At 52.7% G+C, this 16,586-nt stretch overlaps 1 protein-coding gene across 1 annotated transcript in view; it reads left to right on the top strand.

Annotated features, from left to right (window-relative positions):
* Positions 1–16,317, top strand: part of CCDC155 (coiled-coil domain containing 155) — a 24,929-nt gene extending 8,612 nt beyond the window's left edge. Inside the window, exons 2-16 of the mRNA XM_023748249.1 lie at positions 1,246–1,312; positions 1,565–1,726; positions 2,214–2,331; positions 2,622–2,672; positions 8,462–8,539; positions 8,787–8,843; positions 9,381–9,440; positions 10,132–10,196; positions 10,355–10,442; positions 10,739–10,861; positions 12,820–12,878; positions 14,498–14,543; positions 15,789–15,853; positions 15,934–16,056; positions 16,158–16,317. Coding sequence (XP_023604017.1) covers positions 1,246–1,312; positions 1,565–1,726; positions 2,214–2,331; positions 2,622–2,672; positions 8,462–8,539; positions 8,787–8,843; positions 9,381–9,440; positions 10,132–10,196; positions 10,355–10,442; positions 10,739–10,861; positions 12,820–12,878; positions 14,498–14,543; positions 15,789–15,853; positions 15,934–16,056; positions 16,158–16,299 — 1,304 coding nt within the window. The 3' untranslated portion in view covers positions 16,300–16,317. The remainder of the gene's footprint in view (positions 1–1,245; positions 1,313–1,564; positions 1,727–2,213; positions 2,332–2,621; positions 2,673–8,461; positions 8,540–8,786; positions 8,844–9,380; positions 9,441–10,131; positions 10,197–10,354; positions 10,443–10,738; positions 10,862–12,819; positions 12,879–14,497; positions 14,544–15,788; positions 15,854–15,933; positions 16,057–16,157) is intronic.
* The last annotated feature ends 269 nt before the right edge of the window (positions 16,318–16,586 follow it).

Raw genomic sequence — 16,586 nt, 5'->3', positions numbered from 1 at the left:
GGCTGAGAGAACGGGCGATGGTACAGTGCCTCACACCTCTCCATCCATCCTGCCTCTGCTTGCATCTGCCCAGCGCTAGCATCTGCCCCCCTCCTCCCATGAGCTACTCACCTACCTGGCCCTCCCCAGCGCCCAAACCCCGCTGGTTGAGATGGCGGAGGGCTCTAACCTCATCCTTGCAAGAGATAGACTGAGAGAGCTACCTCGAGGGACCCTGCCTCCCAGCAGCTCCATCTGGTGAGAATGCTTTATATAGAATGAAGCAGGCTGGCCCAGGTCAGACAGTGGGGGGACTTCCACTTGGCAACAGAGCAGGAGATAGGGTGGGACCCCAGGGACCTTTGCTCTAGCCTGGAGCTGTGAGTTTGGCCTTCTAGGAGCCTCCCCACCCTCCTTGAGCTTTGTGAGTTGTTTCCAAAGCCTTCTAACACCAGCTCTGTTATAGAGCCCCACCAGGCCCCGCCCACCTCTCCTCTCATCCAGCCGGGGTGCCCCAGGCTACAGTCCCTTGCTCTCGCACTCACACACTCACAGACCTGCATGCCTTTCCTGCAGAAATCTGATAATCTGATTAGTTACTTGCCCTGCCATTTGGTTAGTTGACTTGCTTACCATTGTATCCCTAGGACCTCACACACAGGAGGTGCTCCGTAAACATGTGTTTGTGTTATATTCCTCCAGCCTTACAAAAACAAAGGCAAATGAAATAGAATTTACTTGGCATTCCTTGAACCTCCTCCCTTTGGGCTTAGGGGCCAAGGGAGGGCTGTGAGCAGGGGAGGGGTGGGTCAGCTCTGGGTGGGGGAAGGACAGAAGGGGAAGCTGGAGGTGAGGAGGCTGAGGAGGAGGTTGTGGTGAGGGCCTGAGCCAGGGTGGGGGGGTGGGATAGATAGGAGGGTGGAACACAGTTGGGGAGGAGGGGGACAGGGCCTAGGTCCTAGTGGACTGAGCGGGTGAGCAGGAGCAAGGGATCCAGGTGGTGAGTGTGGGGCGCGGGAGTGGGAGGAGGAACAGGTTTGGGGCCAGTGTTGGGCATGGAAATTACAGGGCTATCTGGGAGATCCAGCCTGAGCTCACGGATGAACAAGAGGCTTTTCTGATGTTGGGTGTAGTTACAGCCCTGGGAGCAGATGGGATCACTGCTCTGAGGGTGGAAGCCAGACAAGGAACAAGCCCAGAGTCCTGGGGAGCCCCAATACCTAAAGTCACGGGGAAGCCCACCACCCTCTGTCTGTCTCCCTCCAGGAGGCGCAGACACGGAGGAGCCAGCCAACCTGGAGAGCTTCGGAGGCGAAGACCCCAGACCTGAGCTGTACCTATCCTCAGGCCCCCTCTACCCTCCCCTCCCATGCCCTCCAGCCTGCCCAGGGCCGGGCTAGGGCTTGGGGTCCTTTGGGAGTGGGTGAGGGATAGGGGCTGTGCTAACAGCTCAGGGAGAGCAGGGCAGTCTCCCTCCTGCTCTTTCTCCAGAAGAGCTTGTCTCCCCACCACCCTCACCACCTACCGTCACCTGGGAAAGGCGGCCGGGGCTATGGGTGGTGACCCTGGCCCTTCCTGCCCCCAGGCTGGGCACAGCTGACTTGCTGAGCAGCCTGGAGGACCTGGAGCTCAGTAACCGCAGGCTGGCTGGGGAGAACGCCAAACTGCAGCGCAGCGTGGAGACCGCTGAGGAGGGGTCTGCGCGCCTAGGGGAGGAGATCCTGGCCCTGCGCAAGCAGCTCCGCAGGTGGGCCGGGCCCGCGTCCACCATCCTGTGCCCCAGCCTCGCTCTCCACTCCCTCCCTCTCCGTGTCTGTGACACCGCACATGTCCCGTCTTTTCTTCTGTCTTTTATCTTTCTCTCTTGTCTCCCTGGTTCTTGTCTCTCAGCATCTCAAGTTCAGATTCTCTCTATTCTTCCCTCTCTGATCTCCATCTTAGCAGCCTGTTTCTCTCCCTGTGCTCTGTCTTCCTCGTGTCTGTCCTGTCCCCCTATTTTAGTCTCCCACTCTCGAGGACCTACCCCCTTAGTTTTTTAGGTGGAAGTTGTCCTGTTCTCCAGGCTCAGTCCCCCCCACCCCCCCTTTTTTTTCTCTGAGTCTCTGTCCCCTTCTCTCTACGTCTCCATCCTCCTATCTCTGTCTGGGGTTTCTCTGTTGCTTCTGCCTCTGAGTGGATCTCTCCTGTGGTCTGTCTTCCTCTCTCACGGCTCCCATGTCCCTGCCCCCACACAGTACCCAGCAGGCCCTGCAGTTTGCCAAGGCTGTGGACGAGGAGCTGGAGGACCTGAAGAGTCTGGCCAAGAGCCTGGAGGAACAGAATCGCAGGCTTCTGGCCCAGGCCCGGCAGACAGTAGGTTCTGGGCAAGGGGCACAGAGGTGCCCTCTCCCTTCCCTCTTTCTTGGAGTCTGAGCATCAGAGCCTGACGATGGAGGGGAAGAGGCAGAGGTCACCCAGGCTTCCTCCATCCCTCCACGTCCTGCTTCAGGCTTTGCCGTTCCTCTAAAAACACAGGGGCAGCAGGAGCCATCAGGGCTCCCCAGCCCTGCTCCTCAGTGACCCAGGCCTGAGTGTGATCCCAGGGGAGGGGGAAGGGCAATATGGGGATAAGGAAGCCCCAACAGAAGCCTTTGTCCCCTCAGGAAAAGGAACAGCAGCATCTGGTGGCTGAAATGGAGACTCTGCAGGAGGAGGTGAGCCAAGGCCCAGCGCCCAGCCCTGCCTCTTCCCAGTCCTACCCCCGGTGCCTCAGACACCCCAGCAGCCTGCAGACCAAACACCCTTCAGTCTGGTACGGGAGACCCCAGGCTCCCAAGATGTGAATGTCCCTGAAGGTCGCATCACTGCATGTGAGAACTGGCACAGTTGGTCCGAGTGCAGGGTACGTGGTGGACTGCCTGGGTCCCCTCTCTGTGCCTCAGCGTCCTCACCTGTAAAAATGGGCAAAATAATAGAATCTCCCTCAGAGAGCTGAGTAAGATTTAAACAAGGGGTGCTTGTAAAGCCCTGGACACAGCGTGGAAAGTGCTCAGTAAAAGTTTAGCTAGTGTTGTTCATATATTAGTTGTTGTTTTTTATGGTGGAAAGAACACAGGCCTTGAAGTCAGCCAAGTTCAAATCACATCTCTGCTACTTACATGACAGGCAACTTTAGGCATGTGACTACCCCTTCCTAAGCTTAGCTTTCTTATATATTTTTTAATCCTCACTTGAGGATATGTTTTTATTGATTTGCGAGCGAGAGGAAGGGTATGGGGAGGGAGAGAGGGAGAGAGAAACATCAATCCGTTGCCTCCCATACACGCCTAACCGGGGATCAAAGCTGCCACCTTTTGGTCTATGGGACAACATTCCAACCAACTGAGCCACCCAGCCAGGTCCTTAGTTTTGCAGTATTTTCTAAGAATGGAGGAGAAGGGCATCTGTTCCACAGGGTTATTATGGGAATTAAATGACTGCTTTTAGCCCAGGGCCCAGCACGTAAAATGAACAGTCCCAGTTCAACCTCACGTCTGGTTCGAGCCACATTCCATCTGAGACAGAAAACATCATCTGAGTTCATTTTGAGTCTACCTAATCCAGTGGTTCTCAACCTTCCTAATGCCTCGACCCTTTAATACAGTTCCTCATTTTGTGGTGACCCACAACCATAAATTTATTTTCGTTGCTACTTCATAACTGTAATTTTGCTACTGTTATGAATCGTAATGTAAATATCTGATATGCTATATGTGTTTTCCGATGGTCGCGACCCACAGGTTGAGAACCGCTGAATCCTTTTAGTTGGAAACTGAAACTCATCCCTTGATGATGAATCTCATCACTGTCCCCCCACGAGGTGGCATCTAAGTTGCTGGAGACTCAGGCAGAACCTTTGTGCTCCAGGAGGCGGCGGTCCTCACGCAACATCTGTTCTCTCTGCTGGGCGGGATTGATGTTCGTAGTCCCATCTGGTCCTTGGCCTTACTCACCACGGCATGCTGGCATCCACTGGCAGGCTGGCATTGCCTTCTCATCTCTGGACATATAGTCTTTGCTGCATCTGCTGGTGGTGGCCCCGTAAAGGCCACTGGGGCTCTCGCTCAGCCACTTCTGTGCCCATCTAGGGGCAGCGAAGGTGTAGCTGTTTTCCTGTGACTCTGTGGCCATGGGGGCCTCCCTGGTCCCTCTCTGCCTCAACAACTCGCACAGTGGTTTCTATTCCATTATTCACATGCCTTGTTGCTTCTGCGACTGAGCTGGGAAACGCCTCTCTCAGATTCCCACGTGTCCCAGGGGTTCTGTGGTTCAAGTGCACCCATTCTTTTCTTTTTAATATATTTTTATTGATTTCAGAGAGAAAGGGAGAGAGAGAGAGAAACATCAGTGATGAGAAAGAATCATTAATTGGCTTCCTCCTGCACACCCCGCACTGGGGATGGAGCCCGCAACCCGGGCACGTGCCCTTGACTGGAATCCAACCAGGGACCCTTCAGTTCACAGGCCAGCGCTCTACCCACTGAGCCACACCGGGTAGGGCAAGTGCATCCATTCTTGCCCCCCTCACAGCTAACCCTGAGCTTTGATGTCTCAGGGCCTACTTTCTCTCTGTGGCTCTCTTCAACTCTCCTGTGCCCCTCCCCCAGCCCTACTCTGCCTGACCCCTTCCCCCCAAATCTTTGTCCTATGTCTACATATGGCTGTTACATTTAAATCTAAAAATGTTTCTACTATTGTTTTCTGGCTCTTCCATGAAAATTCCCTCCTTTGAGGCTATGGGAACTCGCTGCAAAATGGCTGCCACAGTGCGAGGCATGGGATACAGAGAGAGTGTAACCGTTTCTTCTAGAAATTCTCTTTTTAAGAACCAGGGGCTTTCCCTAAAGCCTCTGGCAGAACCTCCGTCTTTGAGCAAAGTGGCAAGTGATAATAGCCAAGCCACTCCTGGTATAGCACAGCCCCTGATGGGCCGGGAATCCTGATTAACAAGCGGTTTGGAAGGTGTCTGGGTTGCTTTGGCAGCTCTTTGGCTTGTTTTTCTGTCTGTGGCCTTGTGATCACAGGGGGCTGTAACAGCTCCCAACTTCATGTTCTCATTCAAAGCAGGACAAGGAGGGGCAAGGGGGCTCAGCAAATGCTGCTCTCATGGCTCTCTTTTCATCAGAAGGGAAAGCTTTTCCAGGAGTAACCCCCCCGCCCCCACTACCACCAGCAGCTGCCAGGGAGGCCGGGAGAATATCTTCAGCCTCTGGAGCGGGAGAATGGCTGCTGGGTCAGCTAACCTTCCCGACTCCTGAATCTGCCAAGATTTCCATCTTGATTCACCTCCAGGGCTAAGGCTGGGGACCCACCTGCCCACATGGAGAGAGGACCTGAATGAATGCAGAAGAAGGAATAAGCAGGGTGAATAGCAGCCGGCAGTCTCTGCTCTTCCAGGCCCAGAAGGCCTGTTGCCAGATCAAGTGCCTTGAGCTGCGCCTGGGACATCCTAGGCGCTCGATAACTGGAGCTATTCTTGGATCCCTCCCCTCCACCTTTCTCCCCACTGGCTGCTGCCTACAGAGCATCTATAGATCGAGTTCTCAAGTTACAGTAGAATAATGCTGGAGTAAGGGACACTCAGCTTTCCCTAGGAGAACCTATGGAGCAGGGCTCAGGTTACTGCAGAAGAAGGCAGGAGCGGCTGAGTAACCAGGTTCCCTGCCGAGTAGCCCAGGATCCAGCCTGCAAATCCCGACCAGGTGAACAGATGTTGACACAGCATTCCTGGCCCCTCTGTCCTTCCTCCGCCCTTCACCTGGCATCCAGGCTAGCTGGGACTGAGAGGGAGGAGGGCAGCTGATGGAGGACTTGCAGGGAAGCCGGGCTGGAGAGGAGGAGGAACTGGCCTTGGTATCCCCAGGGGCACCAGGACGAGGAATGTGGCAAGGGAAAGCAACTGCCTCCATGCCCAGAAATGCTCTCCCCATGATGCCTCATCAAACTCAGTGCAACTTGCTATGTTTTTGGTGCCCAGAAACTCTAGAATGGAATTTGGGGCATTTTATTCTCAGTCCTATTTCATAGCTAGCCCTGCCCACTGCCTTCTCCTGGCCCACTTGTCCCCTTCCCCCGCCCCATAGCCCCCCCCCCCAACTCTCTTCACCCTTGAGGATTCTGCCCCAGCACTGCCTCCTCAGGAAACTCCTCATCAGGGCTCCCAGCAGGCCCAGGCCCTAGTCCTCATCAGAGTCCACCTCACGTTATCATCAGCTTCTGCGCTGGTCTCCACCTCTAGTAATGAACTTGGGACGAGAGATGAAGCTGGTTCCCCTTTGTCACCCAAGGCTTCATCTGGCTCAGAAGACAGTCGGGGGTTATAAGCACAGAATTTGGACTCAGATTTGAGTTTGAGTCTACTTACCATGTGACCTTGGCCAAGTTTTTTAACCTCTCCGATCCTCAATTTCCTCTCTAAAATTGGGGATGATGGCAGTTAAAACTATGTTAGGACAGCCAGATATTACATTCTTCCTGAACGGCACATGACCTGCATCGCAACACCCATGAAATCTGCCTGCCAAAAAGTCGAACAAAGTCTGGACCAGGCCCTGGACCTACCCACCAGTTTACAGGAGATAGTGAAGATGCGGGGACAGGGAGAAGGAGAACACAATAAACCAAGTGCACAGTTTCCACAAGACAAATAACCTGGTTTCTTCCACAAAAGAAGGACCCAAAAAATGCCAGGATTGGAAAGTGGAGGATCACTCAAGTGTAAAAGAATTGAGACATTTCAACCAAAAGCCTGTGGATCCTCATTCAAGCAAAATAAATGAAACATTTGAGAAAAAAAAATTTAAAAAGAGCACAACTTTGGTGTGAGATGGTACTAAGGAATTATTAATTTTGTTAAAGGTGATAATGGTAGGTATTGTGGTTTTGCTAAAGGTAGGATCCTTAAGTAGGAAATTAAAATGCTGGAGTAGTTAAACGTGAAATAATATGATGCCTGGGATTTGCTTTAAAATAATCTGGTTAAACCCCAAACAAAAGAAACAGCCTGCATGATAGAGAAGAAACAAACTGGGAAACTATATAATTATTGAAGCTGGGTGATTGGTAAAGGGTTTCATTACACTGTTATTTTTACTTTTGTATGTGTTGAAAATTCATAATCCAAAGTTTAAAAAATATTTGTAAACATTTTTTCAATTACAGTTTACATTCAATATTATTTTGTATTGATTTCGGGTATATACATAGTGGTTAGACAATCATATGCTTTAAAAAGTGGTCCCCTGATATTTCCAGTACCTACTTGGCACCATTTATAATTATCACAATATTATTGACTATATTTCCTATGCCATACCTTACATTCCCATAACTATTTTGTAACTACCGATCTGTACCTAATCCCTTCACCTTTTTCACCCAGTTCCCTAAACCCCCCTCCCTTCTGGCAGCCATCAGTCTGTTCTCTGTAACTATAAATCTGTTTCTGTTTTGTTTGTTCACTTATATTGTTTAATTTAGATTCCACATAAAACTATTCTGAATATAACATTTACCAAACACTTGATATATATCAGACATTGTTGTAAATCATCGGTTCTTAACCTGTGGGTCGCGACCCCTTTGGGGGTCGAATGACCCTTTCACAGGGGTCGCCTAAGACCATCGGAAAACACATATATAATGACATATTGTTTTTGTGATTAATCACTATGCTTTAATTATGTTCAATTTGTCACAATGAAAATACATCCTGCATATCAGATATTTACATGACGATTCATGACAGTAATAAAATTACAGTTATGAAGTAGCAACAAAAATAATTTTATGGTTGGGGGTCACCGCAACATGAGGAACTGTATTAAAGGGTCGCGGCATTAGGAAGGTTGAGGACCACTGTTCTAAATGCTATGTGCTATTTTAACATGTATTTGCATTAATTACCATCTGTAGACCTGGGGAAGTCACTCAACCTTTATGTGTCTGAGTTGCTTTTTTGTGTGTTTTTTTAATTGATTTTTAGAGAGAGAGAAACATCAGTTTGTTATTCCACTTACTTATGCATTCATTTCAGTGGTTGCTTCTTGTATGTGCCCTGACCAGGGATGGAACCCCCAATCTCAGCATATGGGGACGACACTCTAACAAATTAAGCTACCCCACCAGAGCTGAGTTGCTTTTATCTTTAACATAGGGGATAAGAAATGAGGTTTTTTACTCATTTACTGCAAGGTGCTCAGTAAATGTTACCAAGTATCTGATTTAGTCCTCACAGCAGCCCCATGAAGTAGGTTCTAATCTTCATTTTTACGGATGGGGGATGGACTGATGCACAGAGAAATCAAAGCTGAAATTCCATATGCTGGTCGGAGGGGTTTCATGGGCTAAAACATAAAGTGCTTAGCCTGAGGCCTGATGCACATCACGTGTCAGCAAATGTCAACTGTGGGTATTAGCATCGCCATTTGCTGACGTGAACATAACCAGCCATTCCTCCTTCCAGAACGGAAAGCTACTGGCAGAGCGGGATGGAGTGAAGAGGAGGACTGAGGAGCTGGTCATGGAGAAGGATGCTTTGAAGGTGCTGCCCCTCCCTAGTACCTTGACAACTTCCCACCACCCCCAGGCCCATATTTACCATCTCCGGTCTCAGCCACCGAGGCCTGGTGACAGCTGGGAGCTTCCATCAAGCCGTCAGGTTCCCAGGGCTGCCAGGCAACTTGGCTGAAATCCCTGTCCGTGTAGCTGATGTCCAGAGCCCTGGAGGGAGGTTGAGGAGAGGGGTTCGGGAGTGGGCAGGACAGATGGACAGACTCCTTCCTTGGCAGCGGCAGCTCTATGAGTGTGAACGCCTCATTTGCCAGCGAGACACGGACCTCTCCGAGGTAAGGGGGCCGGGTGACATTTGCTTCCGTGTGCACCTGCCCATCTCCTGCCCTGAGTCAGGAAAGGGAGGCCTGCCTGGCTCTCATCCTGGGATAAGCAAACGACCCAGAGAGGTCACAGGCTTCCACTGAGGTCACAAGCACGACCCTGCGGGATCACGCCTTGTGGTTCTGCAGCTGAGCTGGGAAATGCCTCTCAGATTCCCAGATGTCCCAGGGGTTCTGTGGTCCAAGTACATCCATTCTTGCCTGCCTCAGGGCCTATGTTCTCTTATTGCTTTCTTCTTCAGTTCTCCTAAACCCTTCCCCAGCCCTAAGGATCTCCGCACGAGCCCCCCAAATCTTTATCCTACATCTGCATATGGCTTTTACATTTAAATCTAAAATTTTCTATTGTTTTCCAAGCCCAGTGCTGTCCCTCAGGCCTTAGCCCTTCCCCCAAGCTCACCCTGCCCTCCCCCACACTCGCACACCTCCACTCAGCCTCAGTGTCTTAATGAGGTTGGGCCCAGTCTCATCGGCTTTGGGCTTTCCCAGCGCACGTGCCACGCGGAGAGTCTGGCCAAGACCTTGGAGGAGTACAGGACGACAACCCAGGTAACCCAGGCTCCCTCGCCGCCCTTGGTGGCCCCCTGCTCGGCCTGGCTCTCCCCACTTCTCCTGCCATCTCCGAGATTTACTGCCTCTTTCTGTTTCTGTCACTCTGTCTCAAGTCTTCTCCTCTCACTTCCATCTCCACCGTCTGATGTATGTCCCTCTCTCTTTCCCTCTCTCTGCCTTTTCGCTTTTTCTCTTTCATTTCTCTCTGTGTATCTCTGTTTTCCGTTCACTGTTATTCTCTGTGGGTGTCTTCTCACCACATCTCCCCTCCTTATCTCTCTGTGTGTCTGCCTGGCGTATTTAGGTCCTTGTCTCAGCCCCTCTCTGGATCTAGTCTGCCTCCCAGGGTGACTCCTCTCTGTCCCTGGTCTTTATGAGACTCTTGCACCTCCTGTGTCTCTTGCCTCTCTTCGAAGCTGTTTCCATTGTGTTTTATTGTTCCACGTGCCTCTGTCTCCGCCTTCCTTTGTTTGGTTTTCCTGGCTGGCAGGTTACCTTCTGGGTTCCTGCTGCTCTGTCTCTCCTCATTCTCCTTAGTTTGTCACTGCTTTCTTCCCCGTGTCCCTTGGCAATATGTGTCTTGAGGAACCCAAAGAAGTCAGGGGAGTAGACTTGACCTTGGGAGAGGAGCCTGGGGTGGGGGTGGGAAGAAGGGAAAACCAGGTGCCCCTCGCTCCCTCCTTTGCAGGAACTGAGGTTGGAAATCTCACACCTGGAGGAGCAGCTGAGTCAGACCCATAAGGGGCCGGATGAGTGAGTGGAACATGAGGGGTGGAGGCGGCAGGAGGAGAGCCCAAGGGCAGGGACCTCAGCCTCCAGCCCCGCGGTGGGCAGGGTGGCAACCCCAGCACAGGCGTCCAGCAGGTGGTGGGCAGGCACAGAGGCCGTCCCCCTCCTGACTGTGTGGCCAGGCTACCCAAAGGGGCTCAGGCGAGAAGCGTGGACTGGACCAAGCTGCTGCCCCCATCCCTGGGCGTGGAGATCCAGGCCATTCAGCAGGTGGGTCTGGCACCCCTGGGAACACCCAGCCCACCTGGAGCTGAAACTCTGACCCAGCCCTGACTCACCCTAACCCGTTTCTCCTCAGGACCCTCTGTCCTAACCTCTCCTTATCCAATTCTCGGTCCTGGCACCAAACTCATCCTGGGTCCTGCTTCCACCCTCCCCAGCCCAGCCTCATCTCAGCTTCTTCCCCCCCCCCTCCCCACACACACCTCAGCCCATCTCCATCCCCATCTCTGACCTGCATTGTGCCTTTACTTGGCCCTCCCTGACCTCAGAAACAACTTTCCCAGAAACAAGAAGAGGCAGCCACCCACCTCTCCAGCCCTCTGTGCGGGGTGTGGCAGTGGGAGGAGGGCACCAGGGAGAGCGACGAGGAAGCTGAGTTTCTGCCTGAAGCCCCAGCTGAGGGACCGGTGAGCACGGGCGGGGCCGTGAGGCCAGTGGAGTCCAGAACCGGGAAAAGGGCCTGGGACCCCATGTACCTGCCCTGCTCCCATTCAATAGGCAGTTGTTCCTGAGGGACACGGAACCCAAGCCAGACAGGACACCATTCCTGCCCCTTAGGGACTGGCCTGCTAGTGCGGCAGGCAAAAATGAAGAAAGCCATCACAAATTCCTTTGTGATGTGATGGTGGTTGTTTAGAAAACACTGTCAGATATCACCTTATTTGAAATAGTACTGCACCCTGTCATCTGATACACTGAAGGGTCTCAGGTTCAATTCCCAGTCAGGACACATACACAGGTTGCAGGTGCATATGAGAGGCACAGGTTGCAGGTGCATATGAGAGGCAACCAATTAATGTTTCTCACATCAATGTTCTCTCTCTCTCTCTCTCCCCCTCTCCCTCCCTGCCTCCCTCCCTTCCTCTCTTCCTCCTACCTCTGCCTCCCTCCCTCTCCCTTCCTCTCTCAAATCAATAAAAAACATATCTTCAGGTAAGGATTAAAACAAAAAACTTTAAAAATTTTAAAAATTAAAAAAATGGTACTACATACATTTACAAAACAGTCAAAGGGATGTAAAGTACAGAATAGGGAATATAGTCAATAATATTGTAAAAACTGTGTATGGGGCCAGGTGGGTATTAGAAATATAGGGGGGACACTCTGTAAAGTACATGAGTATCTAACCACTATGCTGTACCCCTGAAACCAATACAAAATAATATTGAAAGTAAACTGTAATTGAAAAAAGATTTTTAATTAAGTTACTAAATCCTTAAAAAATAAGATAAAATAAAGAAATAGAACGGTACTGCAGTGGGAAGTGAACGGTTCCTCCTGACACTGTAAAGGTACATTAAGCATTTACCTTAGCAAATCCACTGTGAAATCTTGAACTCAGCAATAGCCATTGTTGCCCTGGCTGTTCAGTGGTTAGAGCGTTGGCCCACAGACCAAAGGGTCCTGGGTTCTCTTCCCCATCAAGGACACATACCTTCGGGCTTTATCCCTAGCCCCATTTGGGGTGCCTGCAGGAGGCAACCAGTCGATGTGTCTCCCTCACATGGATATTTCTCTCTCTCTCTCTCTCTCTCTCTGTCCCTCTCCCCTCCCTCTCTTCCACTCTCTCTAAAAATCAATAGAAAAAAATATCCTCAGGTGAGGATTAACAAATAAAAAAAGGAGCCATTGTTTTATGAATTTTGTAATAACCTGAATAATAATATTACATAACTTTAAATAACTGAGGCAACTCATCTTTTTTTTTAATCCTCACCCAAGGATATTTTTCCATTGATTTTTAAAAAAATATATTTCCTTATTGATTTCAGAGAGGGAGGGAGAGGAAGAGAGAGACAGATCCATAAGGGGCCGGAAACATCAATGATGAGAGAGGATCATTGATGGGCTGCCTCCTGCAGGCCCCCTACTGGGGATCCAGCCCACAACCCAGATGTGTGCCCTGACTGGGAATCAAACTATGACTTCCTGGTTCATAGGCCAACACTCAACCACTGAGCCACACCGGCCTGGCTCAGGGATGCATTTAGAAAACAGTGTCAAGGTGATTGAAGTCGTAGGATGAGATGTCTGGAAAAAACAGAGAGGGACCTTGGTCCTGAGGGAGAACAAATGACCCAAGACGGGGACCCTGGGAGGAGAATGGAGTTTGAAAGGGGACCACTGAGCCCCTTTGGGGCCCAGGTGAGAAGTTTGGGGGACCTGGACTCCTGGGTCCTGAAGAAGAAAGGGACTTGATGTGGTCTAGAACTGCTCCAGTTTCTGCTCCTGGGGGCGGGGGGTGTCAGTGAGGGGGGTAGAGCTGTCCTCAAGGAGGGGGCCCAGGAGGAAGGCAGGTTTTTTAAGAAGATGGTGAATTCTTGAGGTGGTAGCCCGGAGATCGAACCTTTTTTCCCCCCCACAGAGGAACTTCCAGGGAGAGCCAGCGGACCCGCATGAAGGAAGGAAGGAGCGGTCAATGTGGTAAGAAGCCTGCTCCTCCCAAACCCATCCTCTGCCTCGGGGTGATACCTCCTGATTCTCAGACAGAGGGAATAGAAGAACTCTAAGAGCCCTGCTGGAGCCTCATCGCTCGCTCACTCATTCATTCATTCATTCACTCACTCACATGCTGAGGCGACCCTGGGCCTCTGGACCAGCATGAGTCAGATCCAGCCCTGCCCTCAGTGACTCCGGGCCCAGGGGAAACAGCCCTGGCCACAGAGTCCCAGGAGGACATCCGGCACCTGACCCCACCCCGGGGAGAGGGAGGCGATGCCTGAATGGGGTCTTGTAAGAGCGGTATTAGTATAGGAGACTCTTAATAAAAGAAGGTAATTGTCAGGAAGATGGGCAGCTCAGTCACCCGGTCACTCTCACTGAACACACCTCTCCAAGGCCTTTAGGGAACCTGGGATAAATGAGACCCAGATTGGGCCCCTGGGGAGCACCCCGGCAGTCTCGAAATCATGAGGGCTCGGGTCAGACACCTGGGGTTCAAATCCCAGCTCAGTCCTTTTGTGATAGAGGATGGTCGGTGCCTTTGGCATGGTGCCGTGGACCTGTGGTTGTTATGAGGCTGTGTGCAGGCCTTTGAGGATAGAAACAGCACTAGATGCCTGCAGGAACCCTCCTTGGGGCCCTGTCCTGGGGGCCTGTGGTTTCCTGTGGTGCCACCCTCTCCCCCACCCCTCTTTCAGCTCCTGGCTGTAGCAACTAATGAGGCTGCCTGCCATGGGCTCTAATTGGACTGTCTGGGAAAGCTGAGGTTGGGAGGGATGGGGGCTCCAGAGATGTGACCTCCCCTCAGTCACCGAGAAATGGAAGGGAGAAGGGGAGGGGCTAAGCAGCAGCGGGGGCAGGGGCTGGACATCTGAGCTGGGGGGCAGGGGTGGTGTGATGCACAGATCGGGAAGATGGGAGTGAGGGAGGTAGTGAAATCATGGCCCTGGAAGTGTCTAGGGTTAAGGGCCTGAACCTTGAGAGGGGCTGGATGCTTTTTGGGGTGCTGTTAAAGGAAACAGCTGTATCCTGAGGGTGTCGGGTCTGAAACTGGAGGGCCAAACCCCTTGTTCCCAGCGAAGGTGATGGCTAGGAATGTGGACATCTGGGTCTCCAGGGGCTATCCAGGCTGGCAGCTTAATACCCGAGTCTCTAAAGAGGCATTTCAGGCACCTGCGAGCCTCGGTGGGGCAGAGGCTGGGCTCATACCCCCTGAGAGAAATGGTCTAGGATGGGAGTGGGCCTTACACAGTCGGATTCTGGAGTTCAAGTCCTAAAAAAAAGAGCCAGTGAGACTGAGGCTCAGTGAAAATGGTGCAACCCAGCAGGTAGGAAGCAGGGTCTCCTCAGGCCCTGGTCTGAGCCTCTGGTGCTTTGGGGAGTGAGAGCTGGAAGCCTCGGCTCCTCGCTGGCGCATCACCTAGAGAAGTAGCCCCTGGGAAAGCCAGTGAGATGAAGAGACCCTCGCACCCTTTTTGAGGTCACAGATCCAGGTCCATCCCCCTTAAGGCCCCAACTTTAAAGGTTCCCCTGAGCCCCTCGCGGGCAAATGGGAGCCAGGCAGAGGGAAGAAGCTTGCAGTGACATTGTTGTTGCCCCAGGTTGCCCAGAAGAGAGGAAGAGGAGGAAGCGGAGATCCAAGTCACGGTAGGCAGTCCCCGCACCCCTCCCCAGTGCCCATCCACTCCGGGCCCTTGGAGGGGACTGATGTCATCACAGCTCCTCCCAGCTCCCGCCTGCACCTCACTTCCCCTGAGCAGACAGAAAAATCATTTGGCCAAGAGATAACAAGGCCCTCGCTGTAGCTAATGAGAGCGGATCGTGCTGTGGGTGGTGGCCTACAGGCCAGTGGGCGGCCAGAATGTTCCCAGGGGACCCCCCCACAAGCACACACAGGGCTGCAGCCGCCACACCACCGGCCTCACAGACGTGGCTACACCCCCGGATTGCGAAATGCACACGCACATGCGCCCACACACAGGAAGGGGCTGGGCCCTCCGCAGCCGGCCTCAGCACCCCCCTGCCCAGCACCACACACACCGGGTCCTTTGCTTTTCCAAGCAGCAGGTGACCATCCCCATTCTCAGACAAGGACAGGGAGGGAAGGAAATGTGGTGACGTGAGTGAGGAGCCTGCAGTCCTCGGCTGAGGGTGTGAGAGCCCGTGTGTGCCAGGCTCTGTGCCAGGTTCTGTTCCAGGCATCTGGACCCTGCATGGTCCAACCATCCCACAGGGTCTCTCTGAGCAGCCTGACCGCAAAGCCCACCTCCTTCCTGCCACACCCTCTGTGGAGCCTGGTCCCACCTCCGCTTCCTCAAGCTGGTGTGGTGAGGATCCTCACCCGGCTCTCGGCTGTCGGTGGGATGAGGGTTAAGGATCATGTCGGAAAGGGCCTGGCTCCAGGCCTGACACAGAGCAGGCACACAGTAGGTGGCCATGGTGAAGGTGGTAGCTGGCACTGGTGTTCTGTTATTCGTTATTTATTACTGTATTTCTATGGCCATTGGATACTTCAGAATCCAATGGAAGTGGAAATAATCACATTGAGTAGCTCACACAGTTATCGAGCACTCACTATGTGCCAGGCACTGTTCTGAGCCCCATGCTCACTTTTTTTTAACCTGAATCCACTCAGTCAGTCTCCACTTTAGGCCTGTGAGGTGGGCACTGTCGTCATCCCTGTCCAGCAGGTGGGGAAAGTGGGGTGTGGAGAGGTGGGTGATGTGCCAAAGGACACACAGCCAGAAGCTGGCAGAGCTCGGACCCCAACCCGGCAGTGTATTTCAGTGTTCACGCACAGCGCCGTTCATTCGCTGTGTCCCACCCCCTTCCATGGGGTCACTTCTGCCCAGGACCCCATGCCCAAGTTTGTCATCTCCTTTGTCCTCCCAGGCTGATCTCTCCATCCTTCTGGGAGACCCTCACCCTGGAGACATTCCAAGCAGCCCTCCTGAGAGGTACTGGGACCCCCAGGGACTGGGAGGGAACTTGGGGACAATGTCCAGTGTGACTGCCCTGCCTTCCTCTCTCTCCAGCAGCCCTCCCAGCCAGACCTACAGCACGCGCTGGTGCCTGTGGAGAGGAAGCTGGTTCCGGTTAGGAGGCCAGTCTGGAGCCACTTCTGCCTGTGCCCCCTGCACCCCCACCCCCAGCAGCTCAGGTGAGCCCCCAAGGTATCACCAAAAGGAAATGGTGGTCAGTCTTCGGGGCACATAGGCTCCCCTGGGCCCTGCCCTGAGCACTGTCCTGCCATCCCACCAGGGTCAGGCGGCATCCGCTGATTCCCGCGCCTGTCCTGGGTCTCCTGCTGCTGCTGCTGCTCTCCGTCCTGCTGCTGGGCCAGCCCCCGCCCCCCACCTGGCCCCACCTCCAGCTCTGCTACCTCGGCCCTCCCCCAGTGTGAGCCATGCTCCCCGCCCCTCAGAGCAACGTCTAGTTCGGTGAATTCCTCGGACTCTTTTTACTGTTATTCCTGTTGTTGTGCCACTGTTATCAAGACCCCACATGCAGTTCAGTACTCCAGGATCCACGTCCCGGAATGGGGTCTTTATGTGAAGTCTCTTGGTTTTGTGATGGTTTTTACTACATTTCTTGATAACAGCAAAACGTGCCCAATAATGGAGTAAGTGCGAGGGGTTTATTGTCCTCACAAAACAAGCCTGGAGAACAGCACGAGGCCCACGGCTCAGT

The sequence above is a fragment of the Myotis lucifugus genome, unplaced genomic scaffold (genome assembly GCF_000147115.1).
Source record: "Myotis lucifugus unplaced genomic scaffold, Myoluc2.0 scaffold_1227, whole genome shotgun sequence".
Lineage (NCBI taxonomy): Eukaryota > Metazoa > Chordata > Mammalia > Chiroptera > Vespertilionidae > Myotis > Myotis lucifugus.
The sequence above is the reverse complement of the archived record's forward strand: the minus strand, read 5'-3'. Positions and strand labels throughout refer to the sequence as shown.